At 35.8% G+C, this 22,132-nt stretch overlaps 1 protein-coding gene across 2 annotated transcripts in view; it reads left to right on the plus strand.

Annotated features, from left to right (window-relative positions):
• SMYD3 (SET and MYND domain containing 3) overlaps positions 1 to 22,132 on the plus strand; it is a 380,229-nt gene that overhangs the window by 44,718 nt on the left and 313,379 nt on the right. The window contains exons 1-4 of one of the 2 annotated variants that reach the window (XM_063151904.1): positions 3,282 to 3,301; positions 5,482 to 5,589; positions 6,683 to 6,740; positions 11,028 to 11,164. In XM_063151904.1, coding sequence (XP_063007974.1) covers positions 11,051 to 11,164 — 114 coding nt within the window. In that variant the 5' untranslated portion in view covers positions 3,282 to 3,301; positions 5,482 to 5,589; positions 6,683 to 6,740; positions 11,028 to 11,050. Of the gene's footprint in view, positions 1 to 3,281; positions 3,302 to 5,481; positions 5,590 to 6,682; positions 6,741 to 11,027; positions 11,165 to 22,132 lie in introns of those variants that run through there. The other variant, XM_063151903.1, reaches the window with a different exon arrangement.

Consider the following 22,132-nt stretch of genomic DNA (forward strand, 5'->3'; position numbering starts at 1 on the left):
CTGGAGGGCTGCTGCAAGGTCTGTCAGTCTCTCTCAGTGAGAGAGGTGGTCCAGCTCTCTGGTCATCTTTGTAGCCCTCCTCTGGACTTGCTCCATGTTTTTCTTGTGCTGGGGTCCCCAGAGCTGGAGCAGGACTCTGGGTGGGGTCTCACCAGAGTGGAGCAGAGGGGCAGAATCCTTTTCCCTGCTTTGGATGCAGTCCAGGACACATTTGGCTCTCTAGGCTGTGAGTGCCCATCACTGGGTCACATCGAGCTTCTTGTCAACCAGCACCCCCAAGTCTTTCACCTCAGGGCTGATCTTGTCACGTTTCATGTGCTTCTGTAAACAATTCTGCTTTAATATAATCTGTAGTGTTCTCAAGATCCCACAAATCCCTCCTTTTAGGGATTAAAACATATGGGGAGGGAAAAGAGGAAGAAGTGTCATTTTGATTCATCATATGGCAAATGTGTGCAATGTACATTAAGTGCTTACTGTAGCATCAATAATAATGCCACAGGTAGATTTATTATGGGAGATCATAAGGAAAACATGGCCATTAAGACTATAAAAGACCAAAGTATTTGCCAGGTAAAACATCTTCTAAGAGAGTCATTGGTAAATCTTCTGTTGGCAGGTCTCTAATATGAAATGAGACTGTGGGCACTGACCAGCAATCTGACTGCAAAATGTCATGCAATGTGCAAAGTGTAATGCAATAACTTGTTCAAATCAGGTGTAGAGGCAATGGAGGTAGGAACTGGAGCTTCCTCTTTGAGAAGCACAACTGTCTGAACATTCTTAAAGGATTCATAAGGGATAGCCTGAAGCCATCTTGAGTGTCTTTGCTTTGTGCTTCCAGCTCTGGAGTTTGCATGCTTCGAGCCATCCGTAGCTGTAGATAAGGATTTCAGTGAGACAGGCTACTGCTGCTTTAAGTAATCTGCACTTAACACACTCTGTATTGGCAGTTACATAATTTTTTGAACTGTTTATATAAATCAATTAACATTGAATTAATGTATGTAATATCCTGTGATATTAGGTAGCGATAGAGAATAACAGGAAAAAAGAAGTTATTTTGTAGTCAAAGCAGTAGATTTATTGGGATTGATGGCTTGAAGCAGGTGATACAGATAAAACTGAGACCAGCCAGATTTCTTTGTTCTTGAGAACTGTCTTTTGATTCATATTTGTTCTAATAAGACAGCTAAACCATTGTGCTGCTCTGGTTTTATAGCAGCTGTTAGGAAAGCTAAACCAAATGCTTTGTGCCCTACTTAGCCTCTGTAGCTTAAGTGCAATTCGTTAATATGTGTGCTTCTAATTGAACTAATTGGTCAACAAATAACCAGCAGGGTATTGATGAAACTGCATTTTGCACATTAAAAAAGTGAATATTGGCAAAACAGGACTATTTTAGTTTTATAAATACAGATAACTTTGAAGTGCAAATTATGCAGTTGAATTTGCAGTTCACACTTAGTTGCAGAATGATTTAATTATTTTTGAACGTGTGATGCTGCAACTCAAAACACTTAGGCTTAACAACTGTAATTTTTCTGGAGTTTTGTAATTTATACATTGTATGAAAACAGAATTAATACAAAAAAAATCTGAATTTAAAAAGTTTAATTCGATAGGTGTATGGGTCTAGAATAATGGTGGATTTTGTGAAAGAAACTTCAATGTAAATACTACAGTGGATTTATATTTCAGATATAAATAAAACCAAAAGATATAAAAAAACAAAAGGAGCAGTTTTTTGTAAGCTGCAAATATCTTGTAAAAATCTTCATTTGCTTTAAAATGTCAAGTAGTACAAAAAAGTATCTTCAGACTAACCTTAAGGAGATGAAACAGTCTTTGGAAATACCTCTCTTTTTTTGTAACTTGCAGTGATAATAGTTATCTTTTAACTATGCAGAGCCAGTAGTCCTGAAAAAAATCTATAAACAAATCAGAATACCCATTTTTTAAAAAATCTCCATAATGTCTGTTTTAAAGATCATGAGTGAGTTGTTTCAAATTAAAAAAATTCCCATTATTTTTCCTTTTCAGGCCAGTTGAAGCAAGCTGTTTTAATTTAATTTAAAATATATTAGAAGTGCGAAACTGGAATTTATCACAAGAGATCCTTTGGGCTGACCTTTTGCAACTGAATTCTGACTTCAGGATCAAGTACATATAGATTTTTTGCTTTTAATTTTTTTTTTCACTCAGACCTAATTGATTTCTGGCCCTATTTGACATTTTCCTTTTGCAGTCTGTTTTCCACTGGTTGATGGATAATTTCATGGGCTGCCTTCCTTCTACCAATGTTATGTTGGCTGGGTGTCTCTCCAAAGGCAGGGTTATCACAGCTGCTGCTCCTCATAATCACTGTTGTGATCACCCCTGGAAATGATTATTAATGTGGTGTATCCCATAGATTGGAGATGAATGATACAGATGATAATCCCTGAAAAGTGGAAGAGTAATTTCAGGCAGAATTCAGAATGTGATATTATCAAACATTATTGAAATAACGTAATAAAAGTGAAATATCATATTTAAAAAAAGACATAATGTGGAAATTCAAACAGTCCTTGGGAAATTACAGATTATTTGCTTTTAACAGATCAAAACCTTCCAATGGAAAAATATCTTTTTTTTTTTTGTTAATAAGCTCTAGCCTTTTACAGCTTTTTGTTAGCGGATTAATCTGCAGGAAGCATTCTTTTTTTGTGATCTTGCATGGAAGACAAGGGAAACCTTTGTTTCATCAACATTGCTTTAGGAACTTTTGTAGATTCAGGCTCCAAAGGGAGACAGCGATACCATATGTCTGTGAAAGAATTGGATGTGCATTGGCAAAATTTCTCAGCTGAAAATATGCAAGACATTGCAGGCATTTGTGAGGGGTCTTTGCCCATGACCTGAGGCAGCAGGAGGTGATCCTGGCTTGTGCAGGGAGGAGTTGGAGTTGTTCTGCTGCTGGTTCAGCGGGCAGACTCTCAAACTGCCACCCGAGAAGAGCTCTCTGCTGCACCATCTCTGTAGCTATGTGGGTGCTGACCATTTTCCCCTGGGTGAAGCCTGAGGATTTGCACTTGGTGTGCATTGAGATTGAAGGAGAGACAATGCTTTGGGAGGAGATAAACAGAAAGATATTCTTTCCAAGTTTCTAACTGTAGTGAAACCTTGAGCAGCAGGGTTTTGTATTGCCCTGTACTGTTCACTTGCCTTTCTTCTATTGATGTTCATTTCTAACAGGAGAAAAAGGAGTTATTGCAAAATTGGAAGACCTTCCATGGCATGGAGGAGAAGAATCATACAGGTGGCCATGTCTCTGCACTACAGTGTTTATACTCATGCTGGGTGTAGAATATAAAACCTTGACTGAAAGCCAGGATACACAGAATAAAGAAAACCCTTCCACCAGGAAATGTGATACTAACATAAATCCAACCAATAAATATTTTTAGAGACTGACATTTAAATTAGGTCTCTCCAGGGTCACAAATCTTTGTTTTCATATTGTCCTGTGATTTGTATCCATGTTGTATGGATAGAAAGAAAAAATATTGTTGAATTTCATTATATTTAATGCATTTGGAACTTTCCTCTCTCTCCCTTTCCATTTGGGAATAAGTGACTGGCAATCCGTGTTCTATTCTAGCTCCTTCTGCAGAGGAATCAGAATGATTCCTTTTTAGCATCAGTTTTGGCCAAAGTGCTTTTTCACTAAAGGCATTTGTTTAAACTATTCTTACCATGTGGGAATGCTCTCAAAGAAACATGGCATGTGATGCTATGTGGTCCAGAATATTTCATCTCATTAGAGCTATATTGGTTGGGTAAGTTATTAATCATTTTGATGTCACCTCTAGCATGTTTAAAATTCTGTGCAGCATTTATGTAGAGGAAAAAATTTGACAGTAAAGGCTTACTCCTGGGGACATTTTTAGTTTAAGTTGGATAAAAATGCCAATATAATTATATTACACCGAACGATGTCTGGACATTTACAAGGATGACTTTGTTTTTTCTAGACAAGGATAATTCTATTCAGCACTAAATACTTAACTTTTATTTGCCAGACAGCATGTGACACTAACTGTATTTGGATTAATGCCTTCTTGGTGTCATTTTTTTCTCCTTGTAGAGTTATGGGTAAAAGAAATGAAATCACAAATCTCTCATGTATCTGAAGAAAATAAAAAGTTCCATTTATTTATTTCACATAAGCCACAGGGGGAAAAAATCCTGAATTAAATATAATAAATGCTAATGGTGTTGAAGCCTAGTTACCTGAAACAATTCCCTCACTTATGCAGCTCAGGAAAAAATTGTGTGAGTGCCTTTGGAATCTTTATAACTCTCATGTCAGCATCTCCAGGTCTGATGTGCCCTTACACATAGCTCTGCCATTTTATCTTTTTTTAAATTGCTGAACATGTGCTTAACATTAGACAGTCATTTTCTCTGTGGCACTCACCTAACAGGAGCTGGTTTTCTGGGTTCATGTTTTTGTTCCTTTACTGCATATTTGTGAGAAAATGTCACCTTCAGAAGCCCTTGGTTCTGAGTACTTGTCATTGTAGCAAATTTTCATTGTGTCATGTTCTTCTAATTTGCTATTAAAGCTTTTTGAAACAGCTGTCTGGCTTCAAACATTAATTGTGAATATGCAAATAAAATGTGTAAATATGTAGTATGTTAGACTTTTTGTATATTCTAAGCAGAATTTTCTGCTTGTGGAGACAGAAGAAAGGGAAAAAAAGTGATCAGAAATTTTCTTTCAAAATATTTCTTTAGCTGAAGACTCATTCTTGCTACTTTTCTGCGCTAATCTTGGGGCAACAATAAATGGTAGAGAAAAAAGAAACATATTTCAATGTTTCCTTCATCTTATCATGCTTACTTCCCTGCTATGGAAGTGTTAGTCTGTCTCTGCTATTCTAATCAAAGTGGCTTGTGAAACAAAATTTCAGGTTTGGGTAATAAATGTAACTAAAATATTGTTGGTTCTGTCTTCTGTTTTGGTATCAGTGACCACTTCTGGTCTGAACTGTGAAAAATGTCACTACCAGTCCTCCTAGCTGTGGGCATTGATATCTCTCATTAGCTAAGAGGATTTGGGGACAGTTTTTGCAGCAATGAAAACTTGACCATTGCATTAGAGCAGCTGCATTTAGTGCAGTGAATGGACTATGAAGGCCTCTGCAGTCCTGATTGCTGAGTGAACATGTGCCTAGAGTTTTGTGTATGTTAGATAGTGTCCTTTCTAGCTCTCTCCAGTCTTGTGAAGTAAGCAACTACATACTGTAGCTGCTTCATGCCACAACAAAGGAGATTTAGTGTATATTGTTTTGAGCGTGTTTGTGTGCATATATAACCATAGATAACTATATATATGTAAAATATGTGTGTACATATAAAAAAAGTAGGATACAGTTTATGTAAAATAACATGCACCTGATTTTCGTTTTCTTCCTTTAAAAAATATCCTGATAGAAAGAAGCTTGGCTGGACCACAAGCAGGAATGCAAATGTCTTAAGAGCATCGAGCCCAATTTTCCTCCAGACTCTGTCAGACTTGCTGGAAGGATTGTTTTTAAACTAGTAAGTTATGTTCTTTTAGAATTGATTCAGTGCAGTACATTCTGGTAAATACTTTCTCACTCTAAATTTTTAATGCAATTATGAACTACAAAGCTGAAGTGACTGGGAGTGCTGGAAAAAAATTAGACTGCCGATTGCATTACAAGTTTACTGATTCATTTGTAGAAATGCTGAAAGGATCAAGAGATTCCAAAACAGACATAACTAAGCTTAAGGGACATGTTTATTGACTTTCTTTTCCTATGGCTATGTGGTAGCATTCTCAGCTTATTTCTGCCTGGAAGCGAAACATAGGGAGGCACTGTTTTCCCTTCAATACTACTGAAGTTATTGCTGGTTTTCTGTTAACCTAATGGAAGCCTCATAAAGTGTTGTTTGAATGAATGGTTAGGGCAGAGGCACTGGTAGCTAGCCCTTTCTTTAGAGGGCACAATGGCATGCTTTCCATGCTGGATTCTCTTAATCTCAATTACCTTTTTTAATGTTTTTCTAAATTCTCTTGGAAGTCCTGGGTGTTTGACATTCCCACGGTTTGATTACTTTATATGGACTAAATTTTCTGATAGTTTAAGCAGCTTATAAATGTGTGGGATTGTAAATCAAAAGGGATTTGCTCATTTTTTTGCTGAACCTGCTATGATGCTGTGTGTGTTGGATAAAAGTGCAGGCCTTTGTTGTTGTCTGAGGTGATAAAATGTGATTTCATACTTATTTTATACATTGTTGTGAAGAGTTTGTGCATGATAGCTTTAAAGGGCAAATATGTACCTAGCAATACTGTGCATTAATTAGAGTCACATGAACTCCGAAACTACAAACTCATAATCTGATTTCAATTATGCTCTAAAGAGCTAAAGTAAGTTACTAAAGGTAAGCTGCCACAGTGTTAAAAAAATCAAAATGAGTAGGAAGTCTAATAACAAAGAAATTTAATTTTTTTAGGATAGTTTATACAAAATCCTGGATTTATGTTGATGCTGTTGGCCTTACCTGATTATCTTACATGTTTATCACATGGAATAATCAGTCTTGTAGAGTGTTTGCAGGATAAAACATGCTATGTGAGTGTTAATTATCTGTTTTTCCTCTACAGCTCAGACAATCAGTATGCCCTTCTGAGAAACTCTACTCTTTTTCTGATCTTCAGTCAAGTAAGTAATTGCCAGCCAGACTTTGGGAAATACTACCTAGGTCTGCTTTATGAAAGGGCCATCTGATTTTCTTGCAGCTTGCCTTCTGAATGTTTGCTCTGTGGAGTAACAGTATCTAAGACAAAAACCTCTGTGGGAAAGCACAGTTATTTCAAAGATAAAAGGGAAAACATGCCTGTTGTCTTGAAGCAAAATCTTCCTGGGTTTTTTTTGCTTTAGTATTTTTATTTTTGCATTTTACAATGAATATCTTGCCTGCTCATTTTTTTATTTAGCCAATGTCTGCCTTACTACATACAGTGTCAATATTTCTACATTTCTACATCCATAGACAATAGTACATATACTTTTACACTGAGGTTTTACTTTTTTAATACTTATGTGCTATTGCATAAAGCTTTGAAATGACCTCCAGGAACAGGAAAGAATGTGAAATTTAAAAGGGATATATGTATGTTTTTCTTCTACATAACCTTTCAATAGAGGAAAAAGATGAAATGATGCAGTTATTTCTTTTGTGGCTTCACAAGTTTCAACTGCTTGGGTAGAAAAAGATGCTCTCAGCAGAGCAAATGTTGAAATAGGCAACATTTTTTCCATATTTTGTGGCATCTTAAAGACTTAGAAAGGAAGAAATACATCCTTGGTTCATTTTTGTATCTTGTTTAGAGGGATTTTGTGGAGAGTAATGTGAATATTTTGATTACCTCAATGTTTTTAAGTATCATCTAGAGTTTTGGCTACAAACCAGCTTAATCAATTGGTATAGTACCTGTATAAACACAAAAAATGCAACACATAGTATTAATTTTACTTCTGAACACTCTGACATTCTGCTGCCTTCTCTCAAACTGCAAAGGCAAAAGACTTTAACAAAGCAGCAAATTGAAATGGATAAATTTCAGTTATTTAAAACATAGTGATTTTCTGCAATGGATGTTCTCAATTCGTGTAACAAAGGTTTATGGAAAACAGATGCTTCAAATTAAGTTAAAATTATGTAGACTATGGACTTTTATGCTTCATTACACTGCTGGGATCCAAGGAAAGTGTCTTTATTATAGCAATGGCTGATTGCAGAGTGGTGCAGGAGGAACTGGACTGGAAGAGTCTCCATTTAAAAATGAAATATTGATCACTTGTACAGCAGTTGTCTCTAATGTGGGCAAAGATTGTTTTGTACCTGATTGTTCCATACAAACTGGTTTCTCAGTGCCCTCCAGGAGATGATCTCAGCTTTCCTGGACTTGGCTGGAGACAGGGGGAATAGTGTGATAAGTTGTCTGGAGAGAAGCTTTGTGTTGAACAGGCCTGAGCTGCAATGGGTAAATGGTACAAAAGTCTGTAGAGTGGCCAGAAGCTTCTGCTAAAATTCTCATTCTGAAGGAAATGACGATATGGCCTGTGATACAGATGGGATGACTGTCCTCTCACTGATACAGAAATAACTGGTACATAGGCAGTTAGTTTAGGAGAAGACAAAGGAGAAATCCACATGTAGTGTTCCATCTGTTCTTACTCTGAGTCTTAGTAAAAATTCCTGTGGAATCTTCTTAACCCCATAGCACCAAGAGTTTAGGATATTGACACATTAGCTGAACTTGGTACTTCAGGCTACAGTACAAATGGCCTATGCATAATCTTATGTAAAGGTTTTGGCTGACTCCTTACTTGTGTTGTTTTCCTGGCTTCCTTGTTAGAGTGAATAGATGGTCTTTGTGGTTTTGGAGAAAAAAATCCAAAAGTGTTTTAGGTTGGTGTGAGAATTTGTAGTAGCTATGATGTTTTTTTGCTGCCTCTGTATGCTTCAAAAGCTCCTGTTATTTATTAACAATTTCCCTGTTTGCTGCACAATTTATGAATGGTATAAAGCTTTTGTTTCTTTGGGTACTTAATGCAATCTATAGGAGAATCAGAAATGCGTTTACATTAGAGGCCTATGTATGTAGGAGAAAAGATTTCTCTGAACAGAATAGCATGAACTAGGAATACAGGCTGTGATCTGAAAAAAAAAACATTTTCAGGAAGCATCTTTGTAATAGAAGATAATATTTCAACACTAATTAGAAATGAGACAGAATTCTCATTGATAGTCTTTTAATCTTTTTTTTTTTGGGTTTTTCCCCTCCACTTGTAATTCCAAAATATTTTATTTTTGAAAATTATTATTGGCATATGCTGTCTCATTTTCTTTACATTATTACTTTTCAACATTACTTTATACTGTTGGTTGATTTTTAGTGTGATAGGCATATAAACTGAATAGAAGTGTATGAAGTTTAAACACTTTTAAAGTAATTATCTGCTAAAACATATAATACATGAAAAACCACAAAGCATGTGGAGGCATCCAGCCCTTTATGAAGTTCTTTTCCAATCTCCATAGTTCCTTGAAATTCCTCTATATGTCCTGAAACTCAGATTAAGTAGGAGGGGTCTCTCTGAGCATTGTTACTTTTGCTAGTTCTCATTTATCTTAAGACAATTTCTTCCTTGCTTAGTTCTCTGAGATCTCTCTATGTTACAGCAATTCAGAAATCATCTTTGTTTTTACTTACCAAGACTCAGTATTCAGAAAATAGTTTGTGTGCTGTATTATGGGGCAGATATTTTGCTACTTTACTTGTGTAAGAATCAGAGTTATTACATAACTAAATCCCCATGCCTTATTTAGAAATTTTTTCATAGACTTTTGTTGCATTTTGTCTCCCACACCAGGTTTCTTAAACAATTAAAAAAAAACCCAAAATTTTTAAAGAGACACAGATTTAATTTCATTTTGCTTTTGGCCTTTTTTTAATGTGCTCAGAAAACCAGGTCTTGATCAATTTCCATTAAGATTCCCATGGGATTTTTTTTCTGGATCATTAGCTCTGATGTCCTGGACAGATTCCAGTGTGGATAATTGCATTCTGCTTCCATCTCTATCAGTTGTCCCTGAAGTTCCCGTTGGTTTTGGTATTCATGTTCACATCTGTCCTAAGCTACAGTGTCCATTTGTAACCTGCTCCTTATATGATTTCTCTTCTTTAGTCCTGGGTTGTTACATTTGCCAATAGTGAAACAAACCATGCCTTCCTCTCTTATAATACATTTTGTAATGTATTGTACATAGTTTAAGGTAAATCACATGTTATCTTGAATAATTACATTTGAAGTAAAAAACATTTTTGTTTCCAAAGGAATATTAAATAGGACATGCAAGCGTGTGTTTATAAGTTTTCTTCTATATTTTTTTAAACTTGATTGTTTCAGTCATCTAAAAGTTTGCTGCTTCTCTTGAAGGCACAGTCCTCATAGATACCATATTTTTCTATACCAGAGATTTTCTGTACATTGTGAAATACATGTCTAGATTTCTAGCATTTACATTTGTTCATGCTTACAAAATCACCTGGACACATCCACACTGTTAATTGCCCTTGGGTAGTGCTGTGAGATGCTATAAACATCTATAAATGTTTATAATAAAATAACAATTCACCATTATGCAGAGATAAAATTGATTCATAGTGCATGATAAATCAGTCATTTTATAGACTGGTGCTTGAATATGTTCTGCTTCACATTCTCCATTTTGTACTAACTGGTAGGAAAAAGAAAGTGTGAAGCAGGTAGTCAGGCAGTGAACTTGGTAGGGCAGCAGCAATTCCACTTTCTTTGTTATCAGAGACCTGATGCATGCATAATCACTTAATTAGAAAATGAGGCACTGTGATTCTTTCTGCTTGAGGATTTCTATCTGAAAAACATGAATAGAGGTGCTTTATAATAAAGCGATATTTACTTACTATTCTTTCATATTCATTGTTTACCAGTTGCACTGTATGAAACTCCTTTTGTTCATAAATACTTTTCTGTTTCATCTGCTGGCATAAAGTGTTTCTGACGCATCTATGGAGAATGCAGTATAAAAGTATGTACTGCTGCATAAAGTTCCAAGCATATTCTAATGTGGTTAATGTTACAAACCCAGATGCCTAATTTTTGTATGTAATGTCTTACATCTGCTTACACATCTGCTTTATCTATTGGCTTTTGATCTTTAACTTGCTGTTTCATTCATATGATTTGTCAGTAGCAACCTGATAAACTCTACTGTGTGTTGATAGGTAACTGTCACAAAAAATGAGAAATGTCTGCCCTCTGTCAAAATTGCCCTCTGTCAAGATTAATTCCTGGACTGGAAATGTCTAGACTGTATGGCTGCCATTGGATGTTTTCAAAATGTTGGTGAAATGTTCTGTTCATGACATGGTCTACTTTTTTTTCCCCTTTCCCAATAAGACACTGAACGGTTAAGTGAAGAAATGAAAGATGGCCTCAGGCACCTTGCGCAGACTTTGCAACTGTATTTGAAAACTGAGATCCAGGATGAGTCTCAACTGCCACCTGCAATTGACTTTTTTCAGATCTTCACAAAAGTAAGTGTTAAAATCTGGTTACTTGACAACTCATAAATTATCTTTTCCTCGTGTTCACGATTTATTTCTGAGTGGGAGTTCAGTAGATAGATTCACAGTGTGATATATGACAAAGTGGATTCAAACTATTTTTTTTTATTCAGTCAATATTTAAGCAGAAGTATAACTTTAATTGCAGCACTTCAAAATTAAACCAGTAGCCAGAAGATATTTTTTTTCTTTTCCTTTTTTAAAATTATCATGTTAACGTTGTTGGGTGAGAAAAACACCAAGGAAGTTCAAATGTAATTCAGTCAATCAACCTGAGTAGTTTTTTCACAGTAATGAAGAATATATAACATCACTCTTCAGCCTAAATTTTTTCTGCAAAGTGAAATATGTTTGCAGATATCCTCCCATCCGACTTGGTCATCTAGAAGTATAGTTTTTGTGATAGTGTTGTATCCTACAAGCTGCTTTTTCTAGAAGCCTTGTGCATTATTTATTCTGAAAGGTGACATATAAAGTATTTAAAATTAGATTCCACAGTATGTAAAATGCCTATTGTGCTACTAAGTAAATATTGTTGTCTTTTGGTGTAGATGTTTTTTTACTTTCAATTCGGGAAGCTAAATTCAAACTATGCTCAGAAATATTTTATGTGAAGAGTACTCATAGTTTTAACTCCATTTAATTTTTTTGATTTCTAATTGATTGATAAATTCTGTCATAAGATTTATCTTATTTACATTTTGGTTGTTTTAGTAAGTGTATTCTTATGAAGTAAGCCAAAATATAATTTTTTTTTCTGCTGTAATTAAAAAGAAAGAGCCTCTTTGGCAGAAATAAAATAAAAATGCTATAAATTATTTTTTAACATTTAAAAAAAGTCTGTTTGCACAGTTAAAAAAACTTTTTTTTTCCCTGCGGACAAGAGTAGGAGCAATTTAATCAACTGTGTTGTTTTTCTGGATTTTTTAAATTGCTGGTTAGACTGCTGTGATGCAAAGTTGCAATTTTACCCTGAAAAATCACATAGTCTGAAATAGACCCAGTCCAAAGGCTGCATAGATAAAACCCTTTAAGTACTACCTCATCTCCACTCAAGCTGTTTTATTGTCTTGCATTGGCATGCTGGTTTGGCCTGGGCTTTGTCAGATGCATTTCACATGAAACATGTACATTGTGTTATCTGGTGTAGAGAATTTGTGCAACTGAAGATAAAACTGATTATCAGAAGATGATCACTGCCTACTCAGTTTGAACCGAGTTGCAGCTTGTAAGAAGTTTTTTCTAAATGTTTTTGCCTCCTACATAATAATAAGCTTAAGATGGGGAATGGCCATGTGGCATTACAGAAACAGTGTGATGAGTACTAAACACATTGGAACAGTGGTGAAGAACGTGCAGAAGGTTTTTAATTTTTTTATGTGCACACATGCACAAGCATGTGCACATATGTGCCCCTCCTCTCCCCTCCCTTGTATTACCAAGGAGGTGTAAGTGGCCATCAAGGGCAGAGTGAAAGCCAAGACTTCCCACCTCCCTGTTTTGTTAACTGGAGAACTGGGAGTGCTCCTGTTAATGACAACATTTGCCCTACTGTAGCTTTGGTGTCACAAAGATATTTTTTATATGTTGACTGTGAATTTTTCCCCACTGTACTGAATGTAGTGCGAAGTGCTGAGTTCCAAGTTGTTTTTGTTTTGGGGTGGTTTATTTTGTCCATTAAACTAGGGCTCATTTCCTTCTTTTGCTGCTTTTGCTTAGTCTGTGTGATAGTCTGCTCTGGGAAAATGGAAAGCAAATGACATAGACCTGTCCTGTGTACACATACTTGATATCATTAATACTAAATAGAACTGGCAGAAGGGATAGGAGAATCTGACTGGACAGGTGAGTGGTTGGGTGAAAAGAGCAGTCAACAGCCATGTGCTTTGCATGAGTAAAATTAGAATCTTATTCAGAGTTGAGTCAAGCACAACTGTCAAGCTTTTTGTAAGACCTTGTTGTCACACTCTAATTTTTCCATGTGGCATTTTACAGCTTTCCCAATTTGGTTGTCAGATAAGTTTGTTATGAGTGTGATAGTGTATTAAAATATTAATTTGGTATTTCCCCATCCCTAGGCAGGTAGCAGCTGATGTTTTCTGCCATTCCCATGGAATGTTCTTTGGAAGATTACATGTCCATGCAATTTTTTTTTTTTTAAAGCTGAGTAGGGATGCTTATTCTCAGCAGGTAAAATGTAGGACTTGGGAACTGTAAAGTCTCTGATATGACTTTTGCAGTCTCTGTAGTATAACTCCAAAGAAGGCTAGCTGTGATGACTTCCCTCTGTGGTCAATAGAATAAAGAAATACTACAGATACATAACTTCAAGATGTAATCTTGTTTTCCCAATCACTTCCAACATTCCTTTCAAGTTCAGTAGGTGCTTATTCGAACATTGAACTTTTTGGATCAGTTCTTTCATTGCATGCCACAAAAAGATCCAGTCAAAGGTCATTTTTTATTCTGTTTGATGCTGGATTCTCAAGAAGGAAAATAAACAGACTGCCAGACAAAAGAGAAAAATTATCCTGTGGTGAGGTGACTATATTCCAGATAGTTCTTGGAAAATCTCCAACCTGATTTAGGTCAAAAGAGCTTCTCGGAAGCTCTTTTAAACAGTCCTCCTTCTATGCTGTCCACTGCTCTTCTCTTTGTGAAAATTAATTACAGTTTTGTTCGCTTGCTTGTGATGCTTAATAGGCAGAGAATCCTCCTGAGTGCGCAATTGTAGAAACTTCCCACTGCAAATCAAAGGAAATTTTGCTGTTTCTTTCCCTGGGGGCAGAATTTCACCCCAATGTATCTTTAGTTTGCATGAGGTCTGTGGAAAATACCAGCTGTACTGGATGGGGACATGTTTCAGAAGGATTATGCACCTACCTTTCTGACAGTGTTGCCCTGTCCTTACTAGACAATTTGGTTTTGTACCGACTGTCCTTTTAGCTGGAGTTGAATTTTCTCATTTTTGTTATCTGATCACTTTTTGCAAGCTTCAGTTTATTTAACATGCCATTTATCAAGGTTGTGACTGTTTTAAAATTCTGATCCTCAGTATTAAACAGAATTATCTGCAGCTAATTATGTGGTAAGGCTTTAACTCCACTGAGACATTTTCTAATGTCAAGATAAATTTTTGACAGCATGGTTTTATGGTTTAATGATGTTTCCATAACCTTGAGATAAAATCAGTCCTTGCTTTTTATTCTTCAGCTTTTACTTACATGTGTGAGGAGGTGGCCTGGAGTCCTTTGAGACATTTAATGGATGCAGGATAAAGAATTAAATTTTTGTATACATTTATGGTTCTTTTAATACTAGCAGACAGAACAATGTGAACCTCTTTAAGACCTTGAATAAACTCTGTACATATCATAAACTTGTGAGTGACTCTACTGACAGGAATCATGACTTCTTTTAGACCAAATATAGGCTTAGTGTTTTACCTAGAAGTGCAACTACTCATACTGTGTCAGAATTCCCTTTTTGTGCATTTTGAAACAGTTCGAAGATTTATTTTCCAATTAATGAGAAATAAAAGAGATTCTGATGTGTATCTAGTATAATAGCCATTTTAAAGATCTCCTAATTTCAGTCCTCGCATTTATAATAATAATAAAGTATAGGCCACCTCTGCCTTAACTAGCAGTAAGATAAAATCCAGTGACAGTGAATGAACTGCTGCAAGCAGACTTCTAGGGCAGTTTAATAAACTTAAACCAGAATTTTATTGGAAAGACATTTTCTAGAGGATGTTTTGATGAAACTGTTTGTAAACATTTTTGGGAAAGGATGCTGGATTTAAGATTTTAGGGAACCCCATATGATGCCATTTTGGGTTTTGCCTTTTTTTACCTTTTATACATTCTCTGCATTTTCCACACATATGTTTGTAGCTCTGTAGCCTATTGTATTGGTGGCTAATTTTCTCTGTAATTTTCCATGGCCTTTCCCTAAGCAGAAAATTCCAGATCTCCAAGCCCTGGGAAGTACAAGGTCCCAGTGATTGGTTCTTCCTGGCAACCAAAGCCAAGAACAACTCTTCAAGATGCATTCTCGTGGAGAAAGCACAACTAGTGCTGAGCGGGAACTCCAGAGAAGGGGCTTGATCTGGAGGGGAAATTGAATCACCACTTGTCCTCCTAATTGGTGCTTTCTATCAATTATGCTACTTTCCTAAAACCTGTAAATATGTATTCATCTCTATGGGGATGGGTTTTTGTGGACATCTTTCCATGACTGCCCCTGGAGGCCTCCATTAAAGATCCTCTTTTATATTGCCTTCTTACTAAAATTATCTTGGGTTTCATTTCCAAGCTGGGAAAAAGGCAACACATAAACCAGAGATGGTACCCTGAAATAACAGTCTCCCTAACTCTTTTGTTGTGCAAAATTTCATTTCTGGACAGTATTTTAACCACATCTGGGATGATAGGAACTAGACAAAGAATTTTTAGCTTTCTGAAATTTTCAATCTTTCCTGCAGTTCCAATCTTGACATCTTGAAATGTGTGTTGCATTCTTTTAGTTCACTGGAGCGGTCACACACCTGTATATGTGGGAGGTGAGTAGTTCTTTTAATGCAGGTGGTGGATGCACTGCTCGCCACTATCTTCTCAGGTGCTGTTCTACTCCTTCCTTTTCAGGTCAGTTTAGAATTGACACAGGTCAAAGAGTAAAAATAGGTCTGAGTGCCTGTAGAGCTGTAAGTCTAGTATAGTCCAAAAAAAGTATCTGTATGTACTAGAAACATGTGCACAATTTTTTTATGTCAGATTAACTTATTTTCATCTCACTTTTTTGAGGTCTGTGATATTGATGTAAGAGTAAAGAAGAATGTAAGTTTGATGCTGTAGTCCAGTCTCTGTGCCCACAAAAAGTTTTAACCAGAAGGCCAATTGTCTGTTTAGGCTGTTGGTGTAGTTGGTTTTGTTTTAAACTTAAGTAGTAGTAAGGAGGCTCTATAAAGTGCAGAGGTGTATCTCTCAAGAGGCAGTGTCCTAGTCTCTTTAAAATCCTTTGTTTATTTATCCTCTCAAAATTTAGATATTTTCACTTGTTCTTCTAATTTTTCGTTCCACTCAATGCTTTGAAAGAATTTCTTTTCAACATCAGAGGTATTACTACCAATTAAAAAAAAAAACTTACTAAAAGGGTTTTGGCATGGATCTGCATAGGCAGAAAAGGGCCAGGAGTTGAGCAGTGTCATTTGGCCTTTGTAAAGCCTGAATACTAAATTATGATAATTTATTTGTGTGTTGTTTTATGGGCAAGTTGAAGGACATAGTTAATGATGTGACTGATAAAGTGTGTTTCATCTTCACATTGCTCTCTCAGATCTTAGAGGCTCAGGGTTCTCTGGGAAGACCTTGGAATACGAGATACATCTGGTCAAGATATTCTTGCTTTCAGTAGGTTACTCTTACATAGGATTCACTGCTTAACTTAATTCCTGGAATTGGCGAAATTAAAATTGATTTGTATCAAGAAAATCAAAAGAATTATTAGGATAAAGTTATGAGCAGGTTAAGAGTTGTTAAAGACATACAGGTGAAGGCTGTTTTCTGATGCTAGACTTGCTAATCTAATTAACTCTGGATGCACTTGTTCAGTTTCCCTGTGATTGGGAGGCTCTGAAGTTTTATTCCTGGAGGCAGGAAAAAAGCAAGTGCAATGATTAATCCATTGTTGTTCTTTGTGTAATTCAAAGCTAATGTACTTTGCTTCCCTGTTTCATGGTAAATTGAAGACCAGTACTGACAAATTTATTTTTAGTCATGGCCCAGGAAACTATTTTGCAAAAACCTTTTAATTTTGATAGTTCTTTTTATTATAAATGCCAAAATCTTATAATTTACAGGAATACCTGAAACAAAATTGGTTAGTTTAGGTGCTCAACATGCATTTGTGTTTGTTAATCTTTTTACTCTTCTTTTTGTTTTAGAGTTGTAAGAATATGTTCCTGCTCATCAAACTATATTGGAACCTTTATCTCTGACTATTGCCATCATTAAGTCTACTGCATAAGATTTTTGGTTAACTTTTTACCTATAGTGCTATTGATTTAGTTGATAAGGTTTTGTTTGGTGAGAGTATGGACTTTGCATTTGTCTGTGTTTGTGGTTTTAAGCTATTGAAAACTTCACACAACTGTGAAGAACTGACTTGCAATCATTAGAAATACTGTGTAAGTTACTGCCAAAATAGTTCCAGGAGAAATTTTGTGTACTCTCTTTCCAGTGTACTCCACAGGAACATAACAGAAGTCATTCTCATAGTTGTTCATAGTTGTGCTGAGAAAACATGAATGATCACTTGCCTAACATGTGTTGTTGATTCTGAGTTGCTGTCATATCTAGCAAGAGGGGAATAAGCTAACATCAGCCTCTGCTGTATACAAACTCAAAGGAAATGGGAAAAGCTAAATGTATTATGAGAAAACTGAGCACTAGTTTTGCTTCAATTCTGCTGCTCTTGAAATCATAGGAGTATGTAGAAAATCTGATGGTGACCTCGTTTTAAATTTAAATTGGTCATGATTTCAACATGTCTGTTAAATGGCAGTAATGCTTTTTTCACTTGTGTAGTGCTTCCAATAAGCCTCAAGAAGAACTTGAATAAGATTTAGCAACAATTCTCTATAGTTTGCTTATGTGCCAGACCAGTATCTGTAAGAAAACTAAGGCTAATAGAAGGTGTTCCTATAGCTGCCTTTTCATAAGAGTTCTGTAGGGCAGTCAGAACTGAACCACATCTGTCCTACCACACAGTGTAGCAGTCACAGTCTGCTGCTTGTTTCTACAATGGAACAATGAGCAAGTGTAAAGACAACTGGAATATGCACAGTTGTTTTTAAGAGTCTACATCTTAAGCTCCATCATTTAAATTTTGCAGAAATAGTACTATACTGCTGCTAGGATTTGCATTGTATTTCTCATTGTGTTTGTTTTAGCTCAATGTTGTTGCTTGAAATTAAGATTGCAGAGAAAGTGGCAACCACCGTGCATTGGCTTTAGCAGCAATAGTGTAAATAGAGATTATAGAAAAATTAGTAAATGTTTTAACCAAATAGGAAGAAATATTGCAGCAATACTCTAGAATAAGGGTGATAAACAGTCTGATAAGACTCCTCTCTTTTTATTTGGCCAAATGAAAGTTGAGTCCCTACAGGAAGTTATTTTTGTCTAAGGTGATTTTTCAGGTTTAGTGATTTTCTTTTATTTCCTCATTGAGTTATAATTTTGGGAGATAATCTTCCATGGCAATTATCTTAATTTTCAGTCACAGTAGCTACCTTGAAGAGCAAAGGTATATTATACCAGACCATGAAACAAGGCTTCAGCCATTCTATCAGATTTTAAATTGAAGTACATGATCACAATTAAAATGTAAGCTTTTGCTAACAAAGCTTGTTACAGTGAAAGTAAAACTGTAAGACTTCAGTATTTCAAATTGAACTTATGGTATAATTGGGGTCGCTTCATTAAGTTGTATGTACCATCTGTTTTACAAATTGTATAACAAGTACCAGGTGTAGAAAATGAGGTAGAAGAGTTTTAAAGTGAGAATATATTACACAGAGTGGTTGGGTAGAATTTGTAATAATTTGGTTTTGTGTCATAGGAAAGCAGGCTTTTTTCTTGAAGACTAAAGGGAAGCAGAAAGATTAATTTTTAAGGAAGTTAATTCAGCACAAATTGAAAAGCATAAACTGATAGAAAGTTGCTGACTGGAGCTAGCCAGCATGGGGGGGGAGTTGTTGAAAGGAAAGTTGTATGCTTCATGTTCACTTGATGCTTCTTCTGTTGGGCTAAGTTGAAAGTAATAAGATGGCAGAAAACAGTATAGAGATAAAAATGGCAGGGTAGTGTAGGCTATTTTGCAACAGTTTGGTTTTTAAACATCCATTTATTTATTTATTTATTTTCTAATTTTTTTTAGATTTTATATTTTAGTGTAGAACTGAAAAGGACCCAGGTGTCCAGGATGTTAATTACCATTAATTTGCCTAATTACGCTCAGAGCATATCCACAAAACACACTTTTAAAAAAGCCAGTGGTCTCTGACAAGTGATATACATCAGTCTGTTGTGTGTTTTCTGACACCCTTATGGAAGTGAACTGGAAGCAGTAATGATAAAAAGCTTTAGTGGCTGTAGCAATTGGAGTACATGCAAAAAAATGTACTCCATTTGTACATGTGTGGGGTGAAGTACCTTTATGTTTAGGAAAAGCCAGCATGAAACAAGGTCATGGAGATGTTTAATAAAGATCTGAGTAGTAAATGAAAACCATTTACATCCTCTACCAGCAATTTTAAAAGCCTCTAATTGGGGAGAATAAGCCTGATACCTGTTTATGATGTTTTTGGCAGCAAAGTGGTCTATCCTTATCTTTAGGATGACCTGCAGTGGGGTTGCTTAAAACATTTTTTGTTTGTTTGTTTTGGCTGTGGCAGAGCTAGGAATTTGTGTGGAAGGATTATTAATCAGCTCTAAGACTTTTTCAACATGTTTAATAGATGAAGAGGCACAAAACTATTTTTCTTCCAGAATGACATCATGATAGATTGATAATCAGTTGAAAAATACGGAAAAATGCTCTTGGAATACAGGATGGGGAACCATGTATTTGTGGTGCTATTGTTGACTTTCTATATTCTGAGCTGCTTCAGAGTCTCTCTGAAAATTAGGATAATACCTGTCTAAGGTATGCTGTAGAGACAAATAGCTGTTATGATTGAAGTATCAATTGAGGGTGCAACAAGTTCTATCTCATATAGGCATTTCAGTGGGTGTCAATTAAATGATATCTACCTACATGGAAATCACTCCTGAAAAGTGTGTTCTCTCCCTATTCCCCAATATATGAGTATATCTTTTTGCTTTAACAGTAATTGTGGGGTGTCATGTTCTATTTCATTGAAACTACTCCTAAGTTTGTTGTAGACATAAGATGGAGAAAGAAACAATTAGACCATGGTACTGGCTCAATGCCGTGATTGAATTGATCCTGTTTTTTAGTATGGGTGAGCAGCTGTCACAACGCGGTTGTAGCACTCTTGGCTGGCCTGAGATCACTTAGCTTGTGCCACAGCAACCTGGAGCTGACAAAGGCTGTCTCAAATAGTTTCATGACAGTACATGACAGTGCTTATGGATGTTCTGTGATAGTGGCTGGCAGTAGATCGTGCAAGCAAGGTGCAAGAACTCTGCCAGGATGGTTTGTCTTACCTTTCTTGCTTGCCTCTCCTTACACACTGACACTGGAAGTTCCCATGCTGTCCCCAGATAAGTTAGATGTAGATTGACTGGCAGAGGCAGATCAAGGAATATTCCCTTTAGGAAATAATCTAATTTGCCTTAGTGATTTAATTTTTTTCCTCCGCCTTTTCTCCTGATTGTATAAATGTTAACTAGACTTTTTTCATGTCTGTAATCACCAATAAATTGTATTTCTTCTTACAGATCCTTTGAAAATATATGGGCTTTTTAAAATTTTAAATGTGTTCATTGAAATGTGTCCCTAATGTCATAGATACTGCAGATAATGGATTTGAGCTTATCTCCCTTCTGAATTTAAAGAAATTGTGGGCTGTTATTAAAGTTTTTACAATCACTTTTGGAAATCTGGCAGTATTTTTCTAGTTTAAAATAGAAATCTGCAGGATTAAAGCTTTCTTCCATCTCACATTCCACAAGAATATTCTTCAGTCTGTCAACAAACCTTGTGCTTTGCCTGTACTCACACATACAAAATTCTTTCTTCTTCTAATACCATCAAGGCCAAGTTTCCATTCAACTTTCAGAGGAAAGTGGATTGGATGCCCACTCTTTGAAGGACATTTTTATGCATCACAAAGTCATTGAAGTCAGAGTCTCATCATGTAAATAGATAGGATGTGGTGAAGTGTTCCTCCTGGTCAAGATAGAAATGGTGAAGTGCTAACCTACTGCTTTGTCAACATCCATTCAGTCTTGTGGGTGAAAATTACTTGGCTTGTTTGGGTCTTCAGTCTGGGAAGATAGTAAAGAAGGGTGCACATGTTGTCTATGACATCAGTGTTTTCTGCTATGCAGAAATTATGTAGACTAAGTAATGCGGACATGTTTTTCATTTTGTAGTAATTTCAGCCTTTAAGCTCATTCTCAAATTAAAAAGCAGCATTTGAACAGCAGCTTGATTGGTGCACATTTGTGCTGTCTAATCTTTTGAAAGAATCATGTATGAGTATGAATAAAATTCCATGACCTGACTGATAGTGAAAAGTTGTTGCAATAACATAGAATTGCTAGCTTTACTTTTAAACTTCCAACTTCTTTTTGTATTTTTATATTTTTGGGGTTTCTTTTAACCTGAGACAATATCCATCAACCTGATAATTTAAATTGCATAAATCTGAACCTAGGTTTTATAATTAATGTTACATATATTGACTATTTTTTTGCCTATTAAAAAGTGAAGGACAGTCTGAAGTTTTATAAAAAATATATATACTAGTGAAGAAGCAGCTTGTGAGAATATGATGATATTATTGGAATTTGCCTAGTGGATTTGGACCAATGGCAAATATGAGTCTAACATAATTTGCTGCCCTACTTATACAAGATCATTTTTTCTCATTTCATAGCTTTTTTTTTTCCATTAAACTATCTTTTTAGACATATCAGACAGTCAGATGGTAATTTCTAATGTGAGTTCCAGTTCATTTGATTGGAAAGCCATAGTTCTGAAAAGCTCCAGTAATAAATTTTAGTGCAGTACTTCATCAATTTTCCCCCATTCTGTCAGCTTACTGAGGACCAAAATTTGTCCAATTGCCTGAATGATGTACCTAGGCTGACTCCAGAGCTGTGATGGCAGGAATGACCAAGAAGAGAATTCAGCTTGTTGTCTTACCATCCTTGTACCTGATAGTTAAATCAGGAATAAGTGCAT

This window comes from Melospiza melodia, chromosome 3, assembly GCF_035770615.1.
Source record: "Melospiza melodia melodia isolate bMelMel2 chromosome 3, bMelMel2.pri, whole genome shotgun sequence".
In the NCBI taxonomy this organism is placed as follows: Eukaryota; Metazoa; Chordata; class Aves; order Passeriformes; family Passerellidae; genus Melospiza; species Melospiza melodia.